This window comes from Schistocerca cancellata, chromosome 3 (genome assembly GCF_023864275.1).
Source record: "Schistocerca cancellata isolate TAMUIC-IGC-003103 chromosome 3, iqSchCanc2.1, whole genome shotgun sequence".
In the NCBI taxonomy this organism is placed as follows: Eukaryota; Metazoa; Arthropoda; class Insecta; order Orthoptera; family Acrididae; genus Schistocerca; species Schistocerca cancellata.
In genome coordinates, this window is record NC_064628.1 from 482,130,540 (window position 1) to 482,154,646 (window position 24,107).

The window sequence follows — 24,107 nt, forward strand, 5'->3', positions numbered from 1 at the left end:
CGAAATATATCCAGCGGTAACGTTAGGTGACTCACCCTGTATAATGTCTTCAGCCAAAGTATTTACAGCGTAGTGTGAAACTGATAAAAGTTTCTAAATATTTACTTTTTAACATATTTCACTTGTCAAGGCAGCTTTCTTATTAGCAGCTTCCAATGGTAAAAATCAAAAAACTGTGGAGATGTACAATCATCGTAGACAACTGCTACACACGGTATTATGTGCAGAGTGACATATGTATATCGCTACTTGATACTTCCCAGTAGTCTCCACTCTTCTTGCCTATGTGCACTTGCAGATGATCATAATTGACTTCGAGGCAGAATCTTCTGTCGTCAGTGAACCCAACATTATGCCAAGCTTCCCACCAGCTGTGTCTTTCATATCATAGGAAGCAATTGCACGCTGGTTCGCCGTTGACACTTCAAGTCCTACAAGCTGAAAGCTGGGTGATTCTCCAGGAGAACCATTCATCTACCCAATATCCTCAATGAAACCACACCGCACTCTAGCGGTCCAGTGTGCAATAACCACTACAGATGGGTGGAGGAGTCGTTCTTAGAGTTTGTCGGCACACTGTGGGTTCCATGGATTGCTGAGAGCTACAGGAATCCATCTGATCAGAAAATGACTGCATCAAGGTAGTCGTCCATCTGGAAAACGCTGTGTGTTAGGAAGGCCTCAGTTCAACCCCAGGACCGACAGTGCTGCATCTGGACGCTCTGAAGGGATGACGGTGGAGCAGAAACAGGCTCATGGCGAAAGCCAACACTGAAGCGGACTCTGACTCTATGACTTATCCATTATATCAGATGACATGCCCAGCCGGAATGCCAGTATTTATACGTGCCCAAGCGGGTTTGTCATAGTGTGAGTGACACAAATGTCACGTACGCTGCGTACCGGAGCCTCCCCGGCTTGGTTACACGTTGGTCACAAACTCTTAGGCGAGCACCAGCTGGTTTTATGAAAGTTGGGTGGTTATGGTATTTTTCATGCGATAAAGGTTATTTCTTATTTGGATTTAAAGTTTAAATTATTTTTGGTTACTTTTAAGTGGGTGCTGTGGTGCAGCATATTGCACCAAGCAGCTGCCTGTGGCAATGTACAGTCCTGCGTTGGCTCGCGTCGTTAATGCGTGAACCAACACAGAGGTTAAGATACCGAACTCGCGTTCAAGGGTATCTTTGGAAATCTTGGGATCGGAGAAGGCAAAAGAAACGGATATTATTACCTCGAAATTTCCCAAATAATCGGGAATGTGCTAACCGAGCGATTATTCCAGTTAGCCTGCATTTTTTTTCTTGCTCGTCCAGATGTCTTTGAGGTTACGGAACAAAACTGGAAATGAGAACGTTAATTTCGTTCAAATGTATGTGAACCTTCAGTGTTGCTAAAATTTCATCTTTGTTTTTGTTTCTAAGTTCAAGAATATTATGAGGAGTGCATAGAAATGTAAGAAAAATCTCAAAAGGGAAGAACACAAGGCGCCATTAATTTGTCGGTATTAACTAGTGTAATGTCAGCTGGTCAGGCTTAATAAATAAGCTAAGCTGTTTAAGAAACTTGGTCCTCTGAAATTTCATTTCAGAATATTGTATATATAATTGTCAGCAACATGCTGACGTATGATTGTCAATATTTTTTTTAGCAAAAACCCGATTTTGGATTAGTTATTTGTGGCTTAAGCGTTCGGACTGGTTGAAAATATTTGTAATTGTGCATATTAATGTACGGGAATTATAAGCAAGAATTCACCTAAAGTTGGGTCCTCTTTATTTAAGAAATTATTTTCATTTTGTCTATTATGTACTCTCTCTAGAAGCACTGTTAATAAAATTACTAACCACTGTATCCTGCAACTCAAAGGTTTATTTTATTTGGCTACAATTAGGAACATTGTTTTGACAATAATGCACCACTTCCGGTAGTTGATTTACTAATAACGTGTCTACAAAGAGAATTGTGCACTGAGGTGACAGAAGTCACGGGTAGCCTCCTAATATCGTCTCGGGCCTCCAGCAACTCGACCTGGTATGGACTTAACAAGTCTTTGGAAGTCCCTCTAGAAGTACTGAGCCATTCGACCTCTATAGCCGGCAATAATTCCGCAAGTGTTGCCGGTGCAGGATTTTGTACACGAACTGACTTCTCCATTACGCCCATAAATGTTCGATGGGAGCTATGTCGTGCTGTGTGGTTGGCCAAATCATTCGCTAGAACTGTCCAGAATGTTCTTCGAACCAGTCACAAACAATTGTGGTTCGATGACGCGGTGCATTGTCATCCATAAAAATTCCATCATTGTTTGGCTGCACATGGTCTCCAAGTGGCCGAACGAAAGCATTTCAGTCAATGATCGGTTCAGTTGGGCCAGAAAATCCATTCCATTCAATGTAAAAACAAAACACACCGTCAGCTTGCACAGTGCCTTGTTGACAACTTGGGTCCATGGCTTCGTAGGATCTGTGCCACACTCGGCCCCTACCATCAATCAGCTCTTTCTTGCCGAAGTCTGGGCTCGTGTGACCAGGCCGCGATTTTCCAGTCGCCTAGGGCCCAACCGATATGGTCCTGAACCCAGGAGAGGAGCTGCAGACGGTTTCGTGCTGTTAGCAGCGGTGCTCGCGTCGGTAGTCTGCTGTCATAACACATTAACGTCAAATTTCGCCGAACTGTCCTAACGGATACGTTCCTCGTACGCTAACATGCCATTGTTACTACGGTGAAAATCCCTCACCATATCAGTGATATTAATTACGATTCCTGTAGGAGAATTGGATGAGTATCACTCACTGAATGAAACGTATGCTACGTTGAAAAGTATCATCTGCCATATGTTTGACATTATTAAACAGAATACAGATGTTTCTTTAGTTAACATCGAAGTGAGAGCAATAAGCTATGAAGCAGCAGGACTAGACGTTAAGAGAACGAGTGATGCACAAACCTTTAAATATCAAACTTCGCGTTGAATAACGGAATGAAATTAGCAGTAAAATCAACGAAACCGACGATGAACAAGACAATTTAGTCACGCTTTATCAGAAGAATTGTCAACACAATAAAAATGGGTTATTTTACGATACATTTACAATGAAAAGAAGTAAATCCAGTATTTTACTTATGGCATCATACGACGTGAGCATTTAAGACGTCCACCTATTATCGTTAGCGATAGCACTGATATATCTCTTAGTGAAAGTATGCGGACTTCACATGGTGTAGCATTTTGTATTGAAAAACGGTTAGTTCGTGACAAAATGTAACGTAATATACCAGACGGGAGCAACACAAAATCACTGTTTGAACTAATTTTTTTTTCTTACGTTTTCTGGGTCATTGGTCTATGAGTGATTTGATGTGGCCCATCATGATTTCCTCACATAGCCCAGTCTTTTCATCTACGAGTATCATCTACACCCCGTCTCCACAGGTACTTTCTTTTATATTTTTCTGTATATGTATTTATCCTCCATGGCTCCCTTTAGTATTACGGAAGTTATTTCTTGATGTCTAACAAACGTTGTTTCATCCTATCGCTTCCTGCAGCAAATGCCGTTCACATATTCCTTTTCTTACAGAATCTATGTAGGATTTCTTACCTTATTAGTTCATTTAATTTTCATTATTCTCCTTTTATACTATATCTCAAACGACTGGATTATCTTCTTTTTCGGTTTTTCAACAGTCTATGACTTACTTCCATATGATGTTGTGCTCTATACCCGGATCAGAATAACGAAGTGAGTGAGTTCTAACTGTTCACAGGGCTGCAACCACAGCAACAGTCAATTAGAGAACAGGCTTGGCCGCACTTCCTGTTCAGTTCACCTTTGTCAAATCTCTCTGCTATTCCAGATAGCGACTCGCCTAATGTAGCCACTTGCGTATGACGCTCGCGGCTGTAACGTAAACAGCTGTGGTCGTTTCGTTGCGTGAAATGCTATGGGACTTAACTGCTAAGGTCATCAGTCCCTAAGCTTACACACTACTTAACCTAAATTATCCTAAGGACAAACACACACACCCACGGCCGAGGGAGGACTCGAACCTCCGCCGGGACCAGCCGCACAGTCCATGACTGCAGCGCCAGACCGCTCGGCTAATCCCGCGCGGCCGCAAGTAACAAAAGCTTCACTGTGGCAGAAATTCGAACACTGTAAGAGGAAGCAATGGTAAAAATAACACCAGAGGATTAGAATAATGTTGTACGCCACACAGAAACGGTTGTTAAAGAAGTATGGAAAAGTGAATTGAGTGTAGAGAGTGATTGAAAATATAATTATACCCATGGGCAATTCCAATGATTCGTTCACGGACTAGACCTCTGATAACGACACTGTCGAGGAAGAAAGTGATTCTTAACTATATCCGGGCCGCTGAAACATTGCACTTGACGTTTGCGTATGAAGTTGGCAGCGTAACAGTGTAACAAGCGAAGAACGAGAGGCGCTAGGCGTTCAGCGTGGCCGGCCGTAGTGGCCGAGCGGTTATAGGCGATACAGTCTGGAACCGCGCGACCGCTACGGTCACAGGTTCGAATCCTGCCTCGGGCATGGATGTGTGTGATGTCCTTAGGTTAGTTAGGTTTAAGTGGTTCTAAGTTCTAGGGGACTGATGACCACAGCAGTTACGTCCCATAGTGCTCAGAGCCATTCTTTGAACGTTCAGCGTGGGGCGCCAGCCAATCACAGCGCAGTGAGCACTGCTGTAACTCACGTGCTGTGACACCAAAGTTCCCGCGTTGCCGGCTTTGTTTAGTGAATGTGCAAACAACGTGAATTGTATGTTGTTTACCGCGTGTTTTCGTTGTACTGTGTTCTATATCGTGGTGATTTTTGTTATGTTTTGAGTTTACATACTTGGAAAATGCCACCGAAAAGACTGCGTTCACCTAGTGACAATCTTTTGCGTCGAGGGGTGCCGTTAAACTGCCAGGCACTGGAGTTACTACGTATAACTCGTGAGTTTAACGATGAGGAGAAAAACTACGTAAGGTTTCATGGACAGCCATCAATTCCTGCCAATAAAGTGGTGGAACGTACGTCGAAAACTCTTGGAATTAGTGCAAGATTCGTAGTAAGTAAGTGAGTATTACTACAAAACTTGGAAGATACTGAATTGAGCCGTAATGATTCCGAGCTGTCTGGATCAAATAATACATTTTAACGACCCCGGTAAAGAAGAAAAAGCAGCCTAGTCCTATCACAGATTTAGATTCTTTCCAAACTGATGCAATTCTCCAGCATGCTTATGCTTACTACAGCAGAAAAGAGTATCCAACTGTAGCTAAGTTATTAGTCTCTTTAAAAGAAAGTGAACTCTTCAGGGGTGGTAAAACATCACTAAAAATTGTGCTGATAAATATGGGTTTCCGTTACAAATCGCTGGACTGGCGCAAAATACTGTTGGAAAGGGCACATATTGTTACCGCTTGAAGCATTTTCTTGCACGAAATTGTGGGCAGAGACATTCATTCCACAATTTGGCTAGACGAAACGTGGGTTAATGCCGGGGAAGCTGTCAGTAAATGCTGGACGGATAACACACCCAGCAGTAGCGGCCATCAGCCGACGGTAAGAGGAGCTAGATTAATTGTGGTCCATGCAGGCTCCTCCAGTGGTTTTGTCCCCGACGCACTTTTAGTTTTCGACGATAAACAAGTGAAGGAGTATCATCCTTGGGAAATCGACAAAGGTCTCGGAGCAGGCAGATCCGGGGACGGAGCCAAGGCAGTGCTGTACCCCAAGTTGTCAAGAAGGTTTTAGGAAAGCGGAAGGAAAGAGAATGGAGCAGTTGTTCTCTTTCCTTCCGCTTTCCTAAAACCTTCTTGACAACTTGGGGTACAGCACCGCATTGGCTCCGTCCCCGGATCTGCCTGCTCCGAGACCTTTGTCGATTTCCCAAGGATGATACCCCTTCACTTGTTTATCGTCGAAAACTGGAACGTGGGAGGACCAGCACAGTTTTCTGTCAAACATAAGACTCAAGAATTTAGCGACGTCTGAAAACGGAAGGTTGACAGGACCTAGATGTAAGGAGGGCGGAAGAAACTCCTTACGTCGCCAAAAATTAACACAAACGGTCTTACTGGGAGAAAAACGGAAGCCGGTGTCGATGCTCCAAGAGTGGAGGCGATCGAGACATCCTTGAAGACGTCGTTCAAGAAGGCTGGTCCGTTGAGAGCTGTAGTAGATCGCAAAGTCGTCCACAAAGAGAGAGCCCGAGACATCAGGAAAGAGACAGTCCATAATTGGATTGATGGCAATGGAAAACAGTACAACACTCAGCACGGAGCCCTGGGGTACCCCGTTTTCTTGGGAGAAAGTACGGGAGAGATTAGTGTTCACCCGCACCCTAAATGTGCGCTCTGCCATAAATTCGCGAAGAAAAAGGGGCAGCCGACATCGAAAGCCCCAAGAGAACAGTGTGCGGAGGATACCTGTCCTCCAACAGGTATCGTATGCTCTCTCCAGATCAAAAAATATCGCTACTGTTTGGCGTTTCCGGAGAAGATTGTTCATGATGTAAGTGGAGAGAGCAACAATATGGTCAACTGCAGAACGATGCTTTCGGAATCCGCATTGGGCAGGTGTTAAAAGACTGCGGGATTCCAGCCACCAAGCTAAACGATAATTCACCATACGCTCCAAAACCTTACAGACACTACTCGTGAGAGAAATGAGGCGATAGCTAGAGGGGAGATGTTTGTCCTTTCCAGGTTTCGGAACAGGAACGACGATAACTTCCCGCCATCGTCTGGGAAAAGTACTGTCGGTCCAAATTCGATTATAAAGGCGAAGGAGGTAACGCAGACTATGGGTTGATAAATGCAGCAACATCTGGACGTGGATACCATCCGGTCCTGGGACGGAGGAGCGAGAAGAAGAGAGTGCATGTTGGAGTTCCCGCATGGAGAAAACAGTATTGTAGCTTTCGCGATTTTGAGAGGAGAAAGCAAGAGGTCGCACTTCCGCTGCACGTTTCTTCGGGAGAAACGCTGGCGGGTAATTTGAAGAGCTCGAAATCTCAGCAAAGTGCTGACCCAATGAGTTAGAAATTGCGACGGGGTCCACTAATGTATCATGCGCGACAGTGAGCCCAGAGACCGGGAAGAAACTAGGCGCGCCTGAGAACCGTCGAAGCCGACTCCAAACTTCCGAGGAGGGAGTGAAGGTGTTAAATGAGCTAATAAAGAATTTCCAGCTTGCCTTCTTGCTATCGCGGATGACACGACGGCATCGCGCTCGGAACTGCTTATAGCGGATACAGTTGGCCAAAGTAGGATGGTGGCGGAAAACGCGGAGAGCACGTCGCCGCTCATGTATTGCGTCACGGCATGCCTCGTTCCACCAAGGAACTGGGGGGCGCCGGGGCAATTCGGAGGTGCGTGGTATTGAACGTTCCGCAGCTGTAAGAATAACGTCGGTAATATGTGTGACCTCATCGTCGACGCTGGGAAAGTGACGGTCATCGAATGTCGCTAGTGACGAAAAAAGTGTCCAGTCGGCCTGGGCAAACTTCCAGCGTCTCGGGCGCATATATGGCAGTTGAGGCTGCAGTCTAAGGACACATGGAAAGTGGTCACTCGAGTGTGTATCATCAAGGGCGAACCATTCGAAGCGCCGAGCTAGCGGAACAGTACCGACCGCAAGGTCCAAATGAGATAAATTTGTCGTGGAGGCAGACAAAAATGTAGGGACCCCAGTGTTGACGCAAACTAGATCCGCTTGGTGGAAGACGTCTAGCAAGAGTGAGCCACGTGGACACGGATGTGGAGATCCCCAAAGCGGGTGGTGGGTATTGAAGTCCCCAACCAGCAAATAGGGGGGTGGAAGCTGACCAAGAAGATGAAGGAGATCAGCTCGTTCCATTGGTGTGGACGATGGAATGTATACAGTACAAAGAGAGAACGTGTATCCAGAAAGGGAAAGACGGACGGCGACAGCTTGGAAGGAAGTGTTTAAGTGGATTGGGTGATAATGGAGAGTATCATGGAGAAGAATCATGAGTCCTCCATAGGCTGGAGTGCCTTCAACAGAGGGGAGATCATATCGGACGGACTGAATATGAGGGAGAACAAAGCGGCTTTGTTTCCTGAAGACAGAAGATGACCGGCGAGTAGGATCGTAAGAGGATCGACAATTCATCCCGATTGCCTCGAATGCGGCGGATATTCCAGTGGATAATGGACATAGGGTGAACAGAAAATGGAGGAATGTGACGAAGGTTGCTGTCAACTCAACGACTGCTCAGAGCTTGCGACCGACAGCATGGAATGGCATTCAGCCGAAGGCAGAAGATCCTGATCCATAGATTGTTCAGGAGCAGCTCCCGCCACCAGCGATCGGCCGGTTGATCGGCCGCCAGCAGTGCGCCTCGGCGACACAGAAGACGGCCGAGGGCGATTTCCGCCAGGTGGTGCTGTAGATGGGACACGGGTTGGCGGAGAAGGAGATGAACTGGGTTTCTTTGTAGCCTTCTTGTAAGTATGATGTTTAGATGAAGGAGGAACTGATGGTTGTGAAGTTGGGGTACGTAAAAAATCTTCACGAGTATGCTCTTTTTTTGAAGTCTTGGTGTCTGACTTTTGGGCTCGAGATTTAGCAGAACTCGACGAAGAGTGAGCCAGAGAGTGGGCAGGCGAAAGTGGTGAGGTTGAACGGGCGATCTTTGCGCTGGCCGATCTGACGGCCGTGGCACTAAAGGTGAGGTCGCAAGTCTGCGTGGCCGCCTCCTTTGTTGGCCGAGGAGAAGCAAGGACAGTGCTGTATTTTCCTGTCTGAGGCACGGTGGGCTGTCGACTGGCGAATAATTTTCGAGCAGCAAAGGTCGACACCTTTTCCTTCACTCTGATTTCCTGGATGAGCTTTTCGTCCTTAAAAACGGGGCAATCTCGAGAGGAAACAGCGTGGTCACCCACACAGTTGATGCAGCGAGGGGATGGAGGTGGACAAGCACCCTCATGGGCATCCTTGCCACACGTAACACATTTGGCTGGAACAGGACTGGCTGGTGTGATTGAACCGCTGACACCGATAGCAACGTGTAGGGTTTGGGACGTAAGGGCGAACGGAAATTATCTCATAGCCTGCTTTGAATTTCGATGGGAGTTGAACTTTGTCAAATGTCAAGAAGACAGTGCGGGTTGGAATGATGTTCATGACAACCCTTTTCATAACTCTATGAACAGCCGTTACGCCCTGGTAAGACAGGTAGTGCTGAATTTCTTCGTCAGACAATCCATCGAGGGAGCGTGTATAAACGACTCCACACGAGGAATTTAAAGTGCGGTGCGCTTCAACCCGGACAGGGAAGGTGTGGAGCAGTGAAGTACGCAGCAATTTTTGTGCCTGGAGGGCACTGACTGTTTGTAACAACAGGGTGCCATTCCGTAATCTGGAACAAGACTTTACAGGACCTGCAATTGCGTCGACACCTTTCTGAATAATGAAAGGGTTGACGGTGGAGAAATCGTGACCTTCGTCAGACCGAGAAACAACAAGGAACTGTGGCAACGATGGAAGAACTGTCTGTCGCTGAGACTCAGTGAACTTACGCTTGTGAGCAGACATAGTGGAAGGTAAGGAAACCATTGCGGAAGAATCCCCCATGATTACCGGCGTCTCCGATGGCGCGCTCCTCCCTTGTGGGGGCCCTCTCTGAGTGCACTCCCGCCTTAGGTGATTGTTCACACCTCAGGTCACACCTCCCGACAAACGGACGGAGGGACCAATCGGCACTTTCGGAAGGTATCAGCTCGGGTAATCACCCCTCCCTGGGCCTGGCTGTTACCAGGGGGTACGTACGTGTCCTACCTGTCTGCCCGGAGCGGGGAATTACGCGTTACCCCGTCACCGGCTACGCACAAAAATGCGTGGGTTGGCCTTCAGACACGCACAGGGAGGAAGAAAGAGAAAGGGAAAAACAAAGAAAGGGAAAGGAAAGAGGAGAGGTCTCAAACGCCGCAGAGGAGAAAAGGGTAAAGAGAAGAGGTAAGGAAAAGAGAAGGACAAAGGAAGGATGAAGACATACAAGCAGAGAAGGCGAAGAATGCGGTACATTTACGAGCGTCCGTCTCCGGACGTAGGCACAAACCATACTCCCAGAGGGGGAGAAGGGGAGGAAAGAGCCAGAGGCGAGGGGAGGAGAGGCGAAGATGGGGGAGAGGGAAGGATGCGGAAAAGGAAGGTATGCAGCCCGGAAAGGAAGGAGGGCCACATTAGCTCGGGGTCCCGTGCTCGCTACGCACGTATCCACAAAAGAATTGTGGACCCCCTGGGGGGGGGGGGGGGCTGAGAGTTTTGTGACGGCCGGGTGGGTCTTCTGTCATAACGACACATTGTACCATCTTTAACCCTAGAACGGTCGGTCGAAAAACAATTTCAAGAATGATCGGGCTGGGTCTGTGGGATAATTGGGAAACATACTTCTTTCTAGTACTAAATGTAAGAAAACTGGGAGTACAAGTATTTTTGATTGAAATACGAATATAAATGAGAATAACTTATAAAACTAAGAAGCAAAAATTTTGAATTTTCATTATGCAGGGTGTTACAAAAAGTTTCAGGAAACATTCCTCACACACAAAGAAAGAAAATATGTTATGTGGACATGTGTCCAGAAACGCTTACTTTCCATGTTACAGCTCATTTTATTACTTCTCTTCAAATCACATTAATCATGGAATGGAAACACACAGCAACAGAATGTACCAGCGTGACTTCAAACACTTTGTTACAGGAAATGTTCAAAATGTCCTCCGTTAGCGAGGATACATGCATCCACCCTCCGTCACATGGAATCCCTGATGCACTGATGCAGCCCTGGAGAATGGCGTATTGTATCACAGCCGTCCACAATACGAGCACGAAGAGTCTCTACATTTGGTACCGGGGTAGCGTAGACAAGAGCTTTCAAATGCCCCCATAAATGAAAGTCAAGAGGTTGAGGTCAGGAGAGCGTGGAGCCCATGGAATTGGTCCGCCTCTACCAATCCATCGGTCACTGAATCTGTTGTTGAGAAGCGTACGAACACTTCGACGGAAATGTGCAGGAGCTCAATCGTGCATGAACCACATGTTGTGTCGTATTTGTAAAGGCACATGTTCTAGCAGCACAGGTAGAGTATCACGTATGAAATCATGATAACGTGCTCCATTGAGCGTAGGTGGAAGAACATGGGGCCCAATCAAGGCATCATCAACAATGCCTGCCCAAACGTTCACAGAAAATCTGTGTTGATGACGTGATTGCACAACTGCGTGCGGATTCTCGTCAGCCCACACATGTTGATTGTGAAAATTGTGGCGGTGAATCGAGGAAGTACAGTACATACCGACGAAACTAAAATGAGCTCTAACATGGAAATTAAGCGTTTCCGGACACATGTCCACATGACATCTTTTCTTTATTTGCGTGTGAGGAATGTTTCCTGAAAGTTTGACCGTACCTTTTTGTAACACCCTGTATAAATAGAAATTGTGAATGTAATAAATAGTTTGTGAATATCGGCCTCTAAAATCACTATTTTTCAAAACAGTCGCCACAAACCAAGCATAACCACACCTTTTATACTTTGCAAAAGTATGAAGTTTTGATTTCCTTGATCCTACGTCTACATGGATACTCTACAAATCACATTCAAGTGCCTGGCAGAGTTCATCGAACCACCTTCCAATTCTCTATTATTGCAATCTCGTATAGCGCGAGGAAAGAATGAACACCTATATCTTTCCGTACGAGCTCTGATTTCCCTTATTTTATTGTGGTGGTCGTTCCTCCCTGTGTAGGTCGGTGTCGACAAAATATTTTCGCATTCGGAGGAGAAATTTCGTAATGGGAATTTCGTGAGAAGATTCCATCGCAACGAGAAAAACCTTTTTTTTAACGATTTCCAGCCCAAATCCTGTGTCATTTCTGTGACACACTCTCCGATATTTCGCGATAATACGAAACGTGCTGCCTTTCTTTGAACTTTTTCGATGCTCTCCGTCAGTCCTATCTGGTAAGGATCCCACACCGTGCAGCAGTATTCTAAAAGAGGACGGACAAGCGTAGTGTAGGCAGTCTCCTTGGTATGTCTGTTACATTTTCTAAGTGTCCTGCCAATAAAACGCAATCTTTGGTTAGCCTTCCCCACAACATTTTCTATGTGTTCCTTCCAGTTTAAGTTGTTCTTAATTGTAATACCTAGGTATTTAGTTGAATTTACGGCTTTTAGATTTGACTGATTTATCGTGCTACCGAAGTTTAACGAATTCCTTTTAGCACTCATGTGGATGACCTCACACTTTTCGTTATTTAGGGTCAACTGCCACTTTTCGCACCATTCAGATATCTTTTCTAAATAGTTCTGCAGTTTGTTTTGATCTTCTGATAACTTTAATGGTCGATAAATGACAGCGTCATCTGCAAACAATCGAAGACAGCTGCTTAGATTGTCTCCAAAATCGTTTGTATAGATAAGGAACAGCAAAGGGTCTATAACAATACCTTGGGGAACGCCAGAAATCACTTCTGTTTTACTCGATGACTTTCCCTCAATTACTACGAACTGTGACCTCTCTGACAGGAAATCACAAATCCAGTCATAACTGAGACGATATTCCATAAGCACGCAATTTCACTACGAGCCGCTTGTGTGGTACAGTGTCAAAAGCCTTCCGGAAATCCAGCAATACGGAATAGAATTGATAACCCTTGTCAATAGCACTCCACACTTCATGTGAATAAAGAGCTAGTTGTGTTTCACAGGAACGATGTTGTCTCAACCAATGTTGACTGTGTGTCAATAGACCGTTTTCTTCGAGGTAATTCATAATGTTCGAACACAATATATGTTGTAAAATCCTGCTGCATATCGACGTTAGCGATATGCGCCAGTAATTTAGTGGATTACTCCTACTACCTTTCTTGAATATTGGTGTGATTCTTAACATCTCCCCCTTTTCCCTGGTTGTGGATCTTGAACTACTCTTTGTTCTTGGGTGCTCGGGAATTTACAGGTAAGCATGAGAATTTCGCGCTTTAGGTTCGGCTGGGTTTCACGCATTGTCGAATGTGGTGTTATGAGAGACTTGCCTTGGGTTCTGAGGCACTCTCTTCCAACTCAAACCTTATCTCTGCCTGTTCACCCAGATGACAGAGGACGTACACATTTTTTTATGATACCGGATCACTAGGAAACACTTTCAGCCGTGTTTGAGCGGTCTTTGTAGAATGGTGGTAGTATGTGATAGTTAACACTCGAAGGTGAAGCTTATGGGACCCACGTATGGGATATCAGTGTAGGTGACGATGTCGCAGTCGGTTGTTCATAACGTGCCCCTGGTGGCGCGGTGGTTTAAACCTATGTACCACTAATTGAATGGCTTCTGAGTCGTGCGCCCCGGTCAGCATTCGTTTCGTGGGATAGGGTTCTTGCTGGCCGGTAAAACCGATGCGCAGCTGGTTGCGGCGAAGCGGAATGCGGCTGCTCTTACCCAGAATGCGACGCGGTCGGCATGGAACCAGCACTTGCACCGTGTTGTGGTAGACACTGACACGTTAAGTACTTTGTGGGGCCAAGGTCCGGTTTCAGCTGTGGCGGAAATGTTTCGTAGTGTAGCCTGTTCGTCTGTAATCACAGCTGGTAGCGTTAAATGACACCCGCGTTATTGCAGACAACAGGTTTCTACAATGGGACGTTGACTGTTTTCTTTATACACTCCTGGAAATGGAAAAAAGAACACATTGACACCGGTGTGTCAGACCCACCATACTTGTTCCGGACACTGCGAGAGGGCTGTACAAGCAATGATCACACGCACGGCACAGCGGACACACCAGGAACCCCGGTGTTGGCCGTCGAATGGCGCTAGCTGCGCAGCATTTGTGCACCGCCGCCGTCAGTGTCAGCCAGTTTGCCGTGGCATACGGACCTCCATCGCAGTCTTTAACACTGTTAGCATGCCGCGACAGCGTGGACGTGAACCGTATGTGCAGTTGACGGACTTTGAGCGAGGGCGTATAGTGGGCATGCGGGAGGCCGGGTGGACGTACCGCCGAATTGCTCAACACGTGGGGCGTGAGGTCTCCACAGTACATCGATGTTGTCGCCAGTGGTCGGCGGAAGGTGCACGTGCCCGTCGACCTGGGACCGGACCGCAGCGACGCACGGATGCACGCCAAGACCGTAGGATCCTACGCAGTGCCGTAGGGGACCGCACCGCCACTTCCCAGCAAATTAGGGACACTGTTGCTCCTGGGGTATCGGCGAGGACCATTCGCAACCGTCTCCATGAAGCTGGGCTATGGTCCCGCACACCGTTAGGCCGTCTTCCGCTCACGCCCCAACATCGTGCAGCCCGCCTCCAGTGGTGTCGCGACAGGCGTGAATGGAGGGACGAATGGAGACGTGTCGTCTTCAGCGATGAGAGTCGCTTCTGCCTTGGTGCCAATGATGGTCGTATGCGTGTTTGGCGCCGTGCAGGTGAGCGCCACAATCAGGACTGCATACGACCGAGGCACACAGGGCCAACACCCGGCATCATGGTGTGGGGAGCGATCTCCTACACTGGCCGTACACCACTGGTGATCGTCGAGGGGACACTGAATAGTGCACGGTACATCCAAACCCATCGTTCTACCATTCCTAGACCGGCAAGGGAACTAGCTGTTCCAACAGGACAATGCACGTCCGCATGTATCCCGTGCCACCCAACGTGCTCTAGAAGGTGTAAGTCAACTACCCTGGCCAGCAAGATCTCCGGATCTGTCCCCCATTGAGCATGTTTGGGACTGGATGAAGCGTCGTCTCACGCGGTCTGCACGTCCAGCACGAACGCTGGTCCAACTGAGGCGCCAGGTGGAAATGGCATGGCAAGCCGTTCCACAGGACTACATCCAGCATCTCTACGATCGTCTCCATGGGAGAATAGCAGCCTGCATTGCTGCGAAAGGTGGATATACACTGTACTAGTGCCGACATTGTGCATGCTCTGTTGCCTGTGTCTATGTGCCTGTGGTTCTGTCAGTGTGATCATGTGATGTATCTGACCCCAGGAATGTGTCAATAAAGTTTCCCCTTCATGGGACAATGAATTCACGGTGTTCTTATTTCAATTTCCAGGAGTGTATTTTTTATTGTGAGAGTAACTGTTGGGTTGTCTCATCTTGGAAAACACCGACAAATAGCGTTGAACTTCTTTGAAATCCCTTTGAGTGTATTATTAGTAAGGTTTCTTTCATTTCAACAAACAAACAACAGCGCTCCTGTGTCAAAACTTTAAACCTTCCTCTATACAGTGACATAGCTGATGTGTTCCTGTCATTTATAGTTTGTAACAAAAAAAGTGAAATCTTCCTCAACACCTGCGGATACTCGCATTGTATCTCTTCCTGATGCTGGAAATTTCTTCTTTATTTTTATACTTCATTACGATAACTTTTCGAGTAATAACAAATCATTTATTACTTTTCTCTTGAGCATACTGCGCAGCCTGCTGCTGTGTTCATGAAACCTTCCTTGGATACGTTATGTGGAAGTTCTGCTTGTCCAATTGGCGTACTTTAATGAGCTCTTCATATTATAAAACAATTTACTAAAATTCGTGTATGTGACCGCAAATATCTGAACGGACATGTTTTAATGAGTCTGCACGAACTCTTGATGTTGGTAAAGTATGGTTGCGCTGCAAGACGGTTGACAAAGAACTGTTTCCAAGACGTAAAGATTGTATCTACAGGAAGAGGTTCTGGGCGGCCTTGAACTGGTCTTCAAATATCTACTACTGGGTGATAAGGAAACAATCTTCGTGCGAGTCAAGAACCTTCAGTGACTTATCGCCTTCTAACTTTCTGATGTCTCGATACGCCTCGAGTTCTGCCTCGTCTTTCTCGCTCGTCCCGGAATGAGCATTTGCACTGTAAACAAACCACTCATGAAACTGTAGTACTTGAAAGCTGCTCCCTCAAAACTCTAGTCGTGTTACACAACACGTAAATCGAGATTCCTGTTGCCATCCTCCATTTTATGGAGTAATTCCAAGCGCCTGCAACTTTCTTCCTATTATATTTAGGCTCATTCTCTAGTTACTTTGACTTCTCTATAATATGGCAAGTAGCAACGAGTGGTACATTTTGTGGAGAAACATACACAGTCTGATCAAAAGTATTCGGACTCTTAGTAGTGGACATGGGGGAGTGTGCACCCTGCGCCTTCGTAACGGCTTCACCTCCGTTGAGAACGCTGTCAATGAGGTGTCTGAATGACTAGAAAAGTTGTAGCCTATTCTCGCTCGAAAGCCGTTGGGCGTTGGAGGCTGGAGCGAATTCAACGTTCTAACTCATGCCGAGTGTCTTCCATTCGGTTCAGATCGGGAATCTGGACGGACCAAACAATTTTAGAAACGAAAACTTCCTGGCAGATTAAAACTGTGTGCCCGACCGAGACTCGAACTCGGGACCTTTGCTTTTCGCGGGCAAGTGCTCTACCATCTGAGCTACCGAAGCACGACTCACGCCCGGTCCTCACAGCTTTACTTCTGCCAGTATCTCGTCTCCTACTTTCCAAACTTTACAGAAGCTCTCCTGCGAAACTTGCAGAACTAGCACTCCTGAAAGAAAGGATACTGCGGAGACATGGCTTAGCCACAGCCTGGGGGATGTTTCCAGAATGAGATTTTCACTCTGCAGCGGAGTGTGCGCTGACATGAAACATTTTAGAAACGTTGTTGTGCACGTGTCATTGCATCACGGATATTGCAATATGACAGGGTGCATTGTCATCATGATATAACCATAGTCTCCGAATTGTTCTTCTACTGTGCGCAGTACATTACACTGAAAACTACGTTCATATCCTTCCACAGTTAACGGTTTCTTAAGCGCAATAGGGGAACCACACCCCAACAAAGAAACACACCGTCACATCGTAATACTGTACTTCATTGTTAGCACTGCACATGATAACAGGTAACGTTCTCCAGCTATCCGCCAAACCCAGCTCTTCAGTAGGGTTACCGCAAGGTATAACGTGATACACCACATAAAAGCACTCTTTTCCATTCATCCACGTACCAGTGGTGTCGCTCTTTACACCACCTCATGTGTTGCTAAGCTTGACTACAAAAATGTGGGTCTAACGAGGAGCTGCATTGTACCTCATCCTTCTTAACTCCCTACGCATAGTCATTGTTTTAACTGGACTGCTAGTATCGCTTTGGAAGTCAAGCGTGATTCCTTACTCTCGTTTCACCCTACACAATGTTCAAGGTCTCTGTCTGTCAGTATATGAGAACTACCTGGTCTTAGTATAGCGTTTCCGTTTCACAGAAACATCCCTAATAGTCGACTTGGGCAGCTTTATAAGGTTTGAAACGTACCCGATGAACCTGTTACTCAGGTGACATCCAGTAACTAGCCCACGTTCGAAGTCACGCATCTCTCCTAATCGTCCCATTCTGATGTTACTGCTTCTCTGCTGATAACACTATACTCCCGATCTCCTTTTGTATTGGCGGGTCCGTTTCTCATGACATCTAGTGGTTGGTTCCATATTACATGTGGACTTTCGAATTCTTTTGATCAGACAGTATGCGAGTAGATCCATAATTTCTGCCGAGACAGGCAGTTTAAGTGGTCGTAGTTTCTTTGATACCATACATAACAGAGAATCTGAGCTTTTCTAAACTGCCTGTAAGACAGAGCTATACAGGCATCTTACTCTTAAGAGAGGAAACTCGATAACGTTTTACAGTACACTGTCACTATAGACCTAGTATCGGGGGACACAGTGAAAAAACAAATAAGTGAGGCCAACTCTTGGCAAGACCTAGCATTATGTTCCCAGGACGTACGAGTAGCCTTGACTTCTACGTCCCTGACCAGTACCAGTGTACGGTGGGCATGTCATTTTGATTTTTGTAAGTTATCATTGTGCACGTCATAGACAGAGCAAGTTACGTTACCTTTAAATAGTCTTTGGTCTCGTTGTGGTGCCGTCTTTCCCTCTGCGCTGTGTGATATCTGCTTAGCTGAAGTGTGGCAGATGATGGACGTATTCGGTAGTGCCGTGTTGACTTGATTGTATCTATTAGATGAAAAAAGATTTACTGTAAAGGACAGCAAGGGTAAATGTGATGTATATATCGGAAGGCGTATAGAATATAAATTTTGAGTAATGTTATTATTTTTGAAGAGAAGAAGTTTGGGGTAAGAATGCAGCACTGCACAGCTACATATGATTGTCAGCTGATTAACGTGCTCAGAGCTGCGAAAGACACCACCCCACTTCCCTGAACCGTTTATTATTATATCAACTATTTAACCTGTTTGAATTTTGTAGAAATTCTATGTTAACATTGTACCCTATTTAAACGATTGTTCACTTTCTAAAGCATAATACTGTTCGGACAAATGCTGCGTGTGAAGATTATGCGAAGTTTTACTCTGTCTTTTTGAATACATGCTTCATTCTAAAATCATTATCTTGGTATATCATTTTATAGAAAAAGTTACTTTCCCCATCCCATTGTTTAAAGAAGGTTTATCATTACACGTTACCACATTGCACCGTATGGTGTACCACAGTTTGTATTTTGTTTGGAAATTTTGTGTAAAAAATAGAAATTTAGCTTAGCCGCTTCTTGCCTGCTGTTGCTGTTGTGCTTTCCAGAAATTTGCAACAATGTTGTCAAGACACGAGGTAAGTGGAAATTTTGGCTAGGGCAAGATAATTGTTTTACTTCAGTTGTGCATTTAATATGAAGAAAAGCTTTATTCACACCAGTCACAGTGCTATTCAAATTAGGTTCTGTTTGTTAAAGGGTAGCATACGAATTTAAGTTGCAAAAAAGTTTATGGAGACAGTTTTCATAGTACGTAGATTTTTTATAGATTGGGAGGTTAATTTGTGCTAAATTTCATATATTAATTTATAATAGGGGGCTTACACCAGCAGTTCCAGCTTCTTACCACTGCATCACAGGAATGAAAGAGCACGCCAACAAAGTCTGCGGCGTAGGCCAAAGGACATGTCCGCAGCCATACGCAGTGGATAACAACCTGCCTGTCAAAAACCTGAAGGTAAGTGTGAACATCTGCCAGATTTAAGCAGGCCTCGGTTTTCTGAGTCTACAGGAGCGTGCCGTGGGTGCTGCAGCGCTTCGGATACGGAGTCAGGGATTAACGTTGGAGCAGTGATCTTCATCATGTGCAGATAAAGAAATAACAAAGATGAGCCTAACACCTAACACCTAGTAGTATTTCATTATTTTTTTCACCGTTTTTTACCATGAGTTGTAACATTTTTATTAGTGTAACACCTGTTTTTAGTTAGTTACTTGCCTTTTTCAGTTTCATTCTTGTCTCCTTTTCTAGATGACTCTTTACTATTTTTTTCTTTTTAAATAATTAAATATTTTAGCGTAATGTGGTGTCGCGTTTCGGTGATGATTTATAAAAAGAAACCATTTTATTAATGAAGTTTTGATGTTAATTACAACTGTGGAACACAGCCATTAGTAGCTTCAAGGATGCAGGTCACATGCACAAGAGCTGCTAATAAATAAATAAACAATAAAATAGTAAACAATCAAAATGTAGATGTCAATGTAACAACAGTGTTACATCCTTGAATATTCTATGACAAATTAGTTGTTCCACAGGAATCCCACTCCAGCGCCAGCCCCTGTGATCTGGGAGCCGTACGACAATTCGACTCGCAGTTACATGCTGATGCAAGCCAACTTCGCACTTGCACACGACAAGGACGCAGAGCGCATGGACTTCTGGAAAGAGAACATCGCACTGCTGCCGTATACCGACGACCTGCGAGGGCAGAAAATCGAGTTTTGGGCTGCATCTGTTTTAACAAGAACAAAACTTCACTGAGGAAACGAAGCTACAAAACTAATTGAAATGAGAGTAGTATTGTGTAATCGTCACCAGGTGCATGAATTTTCACTTGCTGCACAAAACAAACGTCGCAGTGACCTCTTGTGTCCAATTTTCCACCAACACAATTACATGGCCAAGCGCACGTAACCCTGGTAGTAAGTTCATTCTCTCAGTTTGAAACCTTAATTAAACGTCTCAGAAACATTGAGCTTAACGTGTCTCGAAAGTTTCATGCTGAGACTGATATTCTTGAGGAATATGAGTTTACTTTCGACAAATGACGCTTTTTTTTTGTTTTGTTTTTGAAAGAAATTTCCGCCATTTTACTGTTAATTTTACATTGTACTGTTAATTGTTGACTATGTGACAACTGGTCTATACGACCAGAAACATGTTTTTTCGATGACGACATGTCACAGATAGGTCAGACAAATCTTAACATGTCAACATGCACTTGAGAATGACTCCAAAGGCCGAAATCATGACTGTGTAAAGTAAATAAACAATTAACAAACAAATGTAGCAAATTTCTTTCAAAAAATTCTATACGACTGTGGTCCCCCACGAAGGAAAGGTCAATGATTATTGTTTTTAAGCATCGTCTCTGAGTTATGTCGCAGCATGGGTCACGTATTTAGCATTGCGTCGCCTCTCACGTAGTCTATGTACAATATGACAACAACGCACAACTGACCCTCTCAATGCATCCACTCAGCTGCAACAGTACTGAAGTACGCGGTCACTTTATTGTAGTGTAATTATTCGATCAACTGTATTGAGATATTAGATAATGATAGAGGTAGATTAAAACTGAAGAAACTGCAAAAAAGTGGGAATTTAAGGAGATGGGACCTGGATAAACTGAAAGAACCAGAGGTTGTACAGAGTTTCAGGGAGAGCATAAGGGAACAATTGACAGGAATGGGGGAAAGAAATACAGTAGAAGAAGAATGGGTAGCTCTGAGGGATGAAGTAGTGAAGGCAGCAGAGGATCAAGTAGGTTAAAAGACGAGGGCTAGTAGAAATCCTTGGGCAACAGAAGAAATATTGAATGTAATTGATGAAAGGAGAAAATATAAAAATGCAGTAAATCAAACAGGCAAAAAGGAATACAAACGTCTCAAAAATGAGATCGACAGGAAGTGCAAAATGGATAAGCAGGGATGGCTAGAGGGCAAATGTAAGGATGTAGAGACTTATCTCACTAGGGGCAAGATAGATACTGCCTACAGGAAAATTAGAGAGACCTTTGGAGAAAAGAGAGCCACTTGCATGAATAGCAAGAGCTCAGATGGAAACCCAGTTCTAAGCAAAGAAGGGAAAGCAGAAAGGTGGAGCCGGCCGGAGTGGCCGTGCGGTTCTGGGCGCTGCAGTCCGGAGCCGAGCGACCGCTACGGTCGCAGGTTCGCATCCTGCCTCGGGCATGGATGTGTGTGATGTCCCTAGGTAAGTTCTAAGTTCTAGGCGACTGATGACCTCAGAAGTTAAGTCGCATAGTGCTCAGAACCAGAAAGGTGGAAGGAGTATATAGAGGGTCTATAGAAGGGCGATGTACTTGAGGACAATATTATAGAAATGGGAGAGGATGTAGATGAAGATGAAATGGGAGATACGATACTGCGTGAAGAGTTTGACAGAGCACTGAAAGACCTGAGTCGAAACAAGGCCCCAGGAGTAGACAACATTCCATTAGAACTACTGACGGCCTTGGGAGAGCCAGTCCTGACCATCTGGTGAGCAAGATGTATGAGACAGGTGAAACACCCTCAGACTTCAAGAAGAACATAATAATTACAATCCCAAAGAAAGCAGGTGTTGACAGATGACAAAATTACCGAACTATCTGTTTAATAAGTCACAGCTGCAAAATACTAACGCGAATTCTTTACAGACGAATGGAAAAACTGGTAGAAGCCGACCTCGGGGAAGATCAGTTTGTATTCCGTTGGAATACGTGAGGCAATACTGACCTTACGACTTATCTTAGAAGATAGATTAAGGAAAGGCAAATTTACGTTTCTAGCATTTGTAGACTTACAGAAAGCTTTTGACAATGTTGACTGGAATACTATCTTTCAAATTCTAAAGTGGCAGGGGTAAAATACAGGGAGCGAAAGGCTATTTACAATTTGTACAGAAACCAGATGGCAGTTATAAGAGTCGAGGGGCATGAAAGGGAAGCAGTGGTTGGGAAGGGAGTGAGACAGGGTTGTAGCCTCTCCCCGATGTTATTCAATCTGTATATTGAGCAAGCAGTAAAGGAAACAAAAGAAAAATTTGGTGTAGGTATTAAAACCTATGGAGAAGAAATAAAAACTTTGAGGTTTGCCGATGACATTGTAATTCTATCAGAGACAGCAAAGGACTTGGAAGAGCAGTTGAACGGAATGGACAGTGTTGAAAGGAGGGTATAAGATGAAGATCAACAAAAGCAAAACGAGGATAATGGAATGTAGTCGAATTAAGTCGGGTGATGCTGAGGGAATTAGATAAGGAAATGAGAAACCTAAAGTAGTAAAGGAGTTTTGCTATTTGGGGAGCAAAATAACTGATGATGGTCGAAGTAGAGAGGATATAAAATGTAGACTGGCACTGGCAAGGAAAGCGTTTCTGAAGAAGAAAAATTTGTTAACATCGAGTATAAATTTAAGTGTCAGGAAGTCGTTTCTGAAAGTATTTGTATGGAGCGTAGCCATGTATGGAAGTGTAACGTGGACGATAAATAGTTTAGACAAGAAGAGAGTAGAAGGTTTCGAAATGTGGTGCTACAGAAGAATGCTGAAGATTAGGTGGGTAGATCACATAACTAATGAGGAAGTATTGAATAGAATTGGGGAGAAGAGGAGTTTGTGACACAACTTGACAAGAAGTAGGGACAGGTTGGTAGGACATGTTCTGAGGCATCAGGGGATCACAAATTTAGCATTGGAGGGCAGTGTGGAGGGTAAAAATCGTAGAGGGAGACCAAGAGATGAATACACTAAGCAGATTCAGAAGGACGTAGGTTGCAGTAAGTACTGGGAGATGAAGAACCTTGCACAGGATATAGTAGCATGGAAAGCTGCATCAAACCAGTCTCAGGACTGAAGACCACAACAACAACAGTGGGGATCTACGAGCTCACCAAGAGAAATGTCAGCAGTCTGTGACGTCATGTCAGCTTATAATGACTGCGTATTTTTAAAGTAACTGACGCTAACTGATGCACTTTTTTTCTGCCGCAGCAAATAAACCTTCACTCTGTTGGTGAAGTGTACTCTGATTAACTATCAATGTCCAGTAGCTTTCCGTTCTTTCAAGTCCACTTAAGGTAACCGTACGTTCCCAAAAATTACATGAAACAAGTTCTAATCACTTTATCTCATCTGTCCCTAGACTTACCACTTAAACTAACTTATGCTAAGGACATCACGCACATCCATGCCCGAGGGAGCACTCGAAGCTCCGGCGGGAGGGGCCGCGTAATCCGTGACATTGCGCCCTAAAACGTGTAGCCACTCCGCGCGGCTGGAACATAGTAGTTGTAGTAGCTTTTATTAGGATACTGAAGATATCACGTGACCACAGTTTCAGAACGCAAAAAAACTTAATTCATAAATAGTGGAATTTAAAAACGGTAATAACATTTTAATTGTCATCTCTGAAAAATAAATTTACATAATTATATCTGTCTGTAGGCGGTCCTGGTAGGGGAACTCGATGCAAAATGTGATTGAGGTACACACCGGGACTGCTGTTTTCTAAATTTGACAGTGCTGTAGTGACGTACAAATTTATTTGACACTGTACTGCAGAAGTGCTGAATAGGTCACAAAGTAAAACGTCATCAAATTATAAATTCAGTCAGCATCTGATGACTACTAAGTGCCCTATTCAGCATTTGTGCAAAACTGTTCCAGTTACATAATATGGTCGCAGAATGGTATAGTGTCCCGTTCTGACCAGTCATTTTTTGATGCAAGTAAATATCAGCTGTATATTATTTTCCTTGCCTTTCCGGATGGCGGGTACTTATATTACAAACAGTGATAGACAGCAATGAGGTATTAAGTCAATGGAAGTGACAGTTTCAGGCGTTTCATGTTCTGAAGTGAGAGTTTTAAAAGCGTCCAAGGGTTTAACGTACCAAAATCAACGTTGGAAAGATGCGTTCGTAGATCTAAGAATAATCCCAACTACAAATTTGACAAACCGGAAAGAAAATTTAAAAATGTATGCATTGC

General features: G+C 44.8%; 1 protein-coding gene across 1 annotated transcript in view; it reads left to right on the forward strand.

Moving 5' to 3' along the window:
• The window catches only part of LOC126176374 (venom carboxylesterase-6-like), a 51,607-nt gene extending 31,703 nt beyond the window's left edge, over positions 1-19,904 (forward strand). Inside the window, exons 4-5 of the mRNA XM_049923530.1 lie at positions 18,974-19,071; positions 19,653-19,904. Of these exons, the coding sequence (XP_049779487.1) occupies positions 18,974-19,071; positions 19,653-19,904 (350 nt within the window). The remainder of the gene's footprint in view (positions 1-18,973; positions 19,072-19,652) is intronic.
• The last annotated feature ends 4,203 nt before the right edge of the window (positions 19,905-24,107 follow it).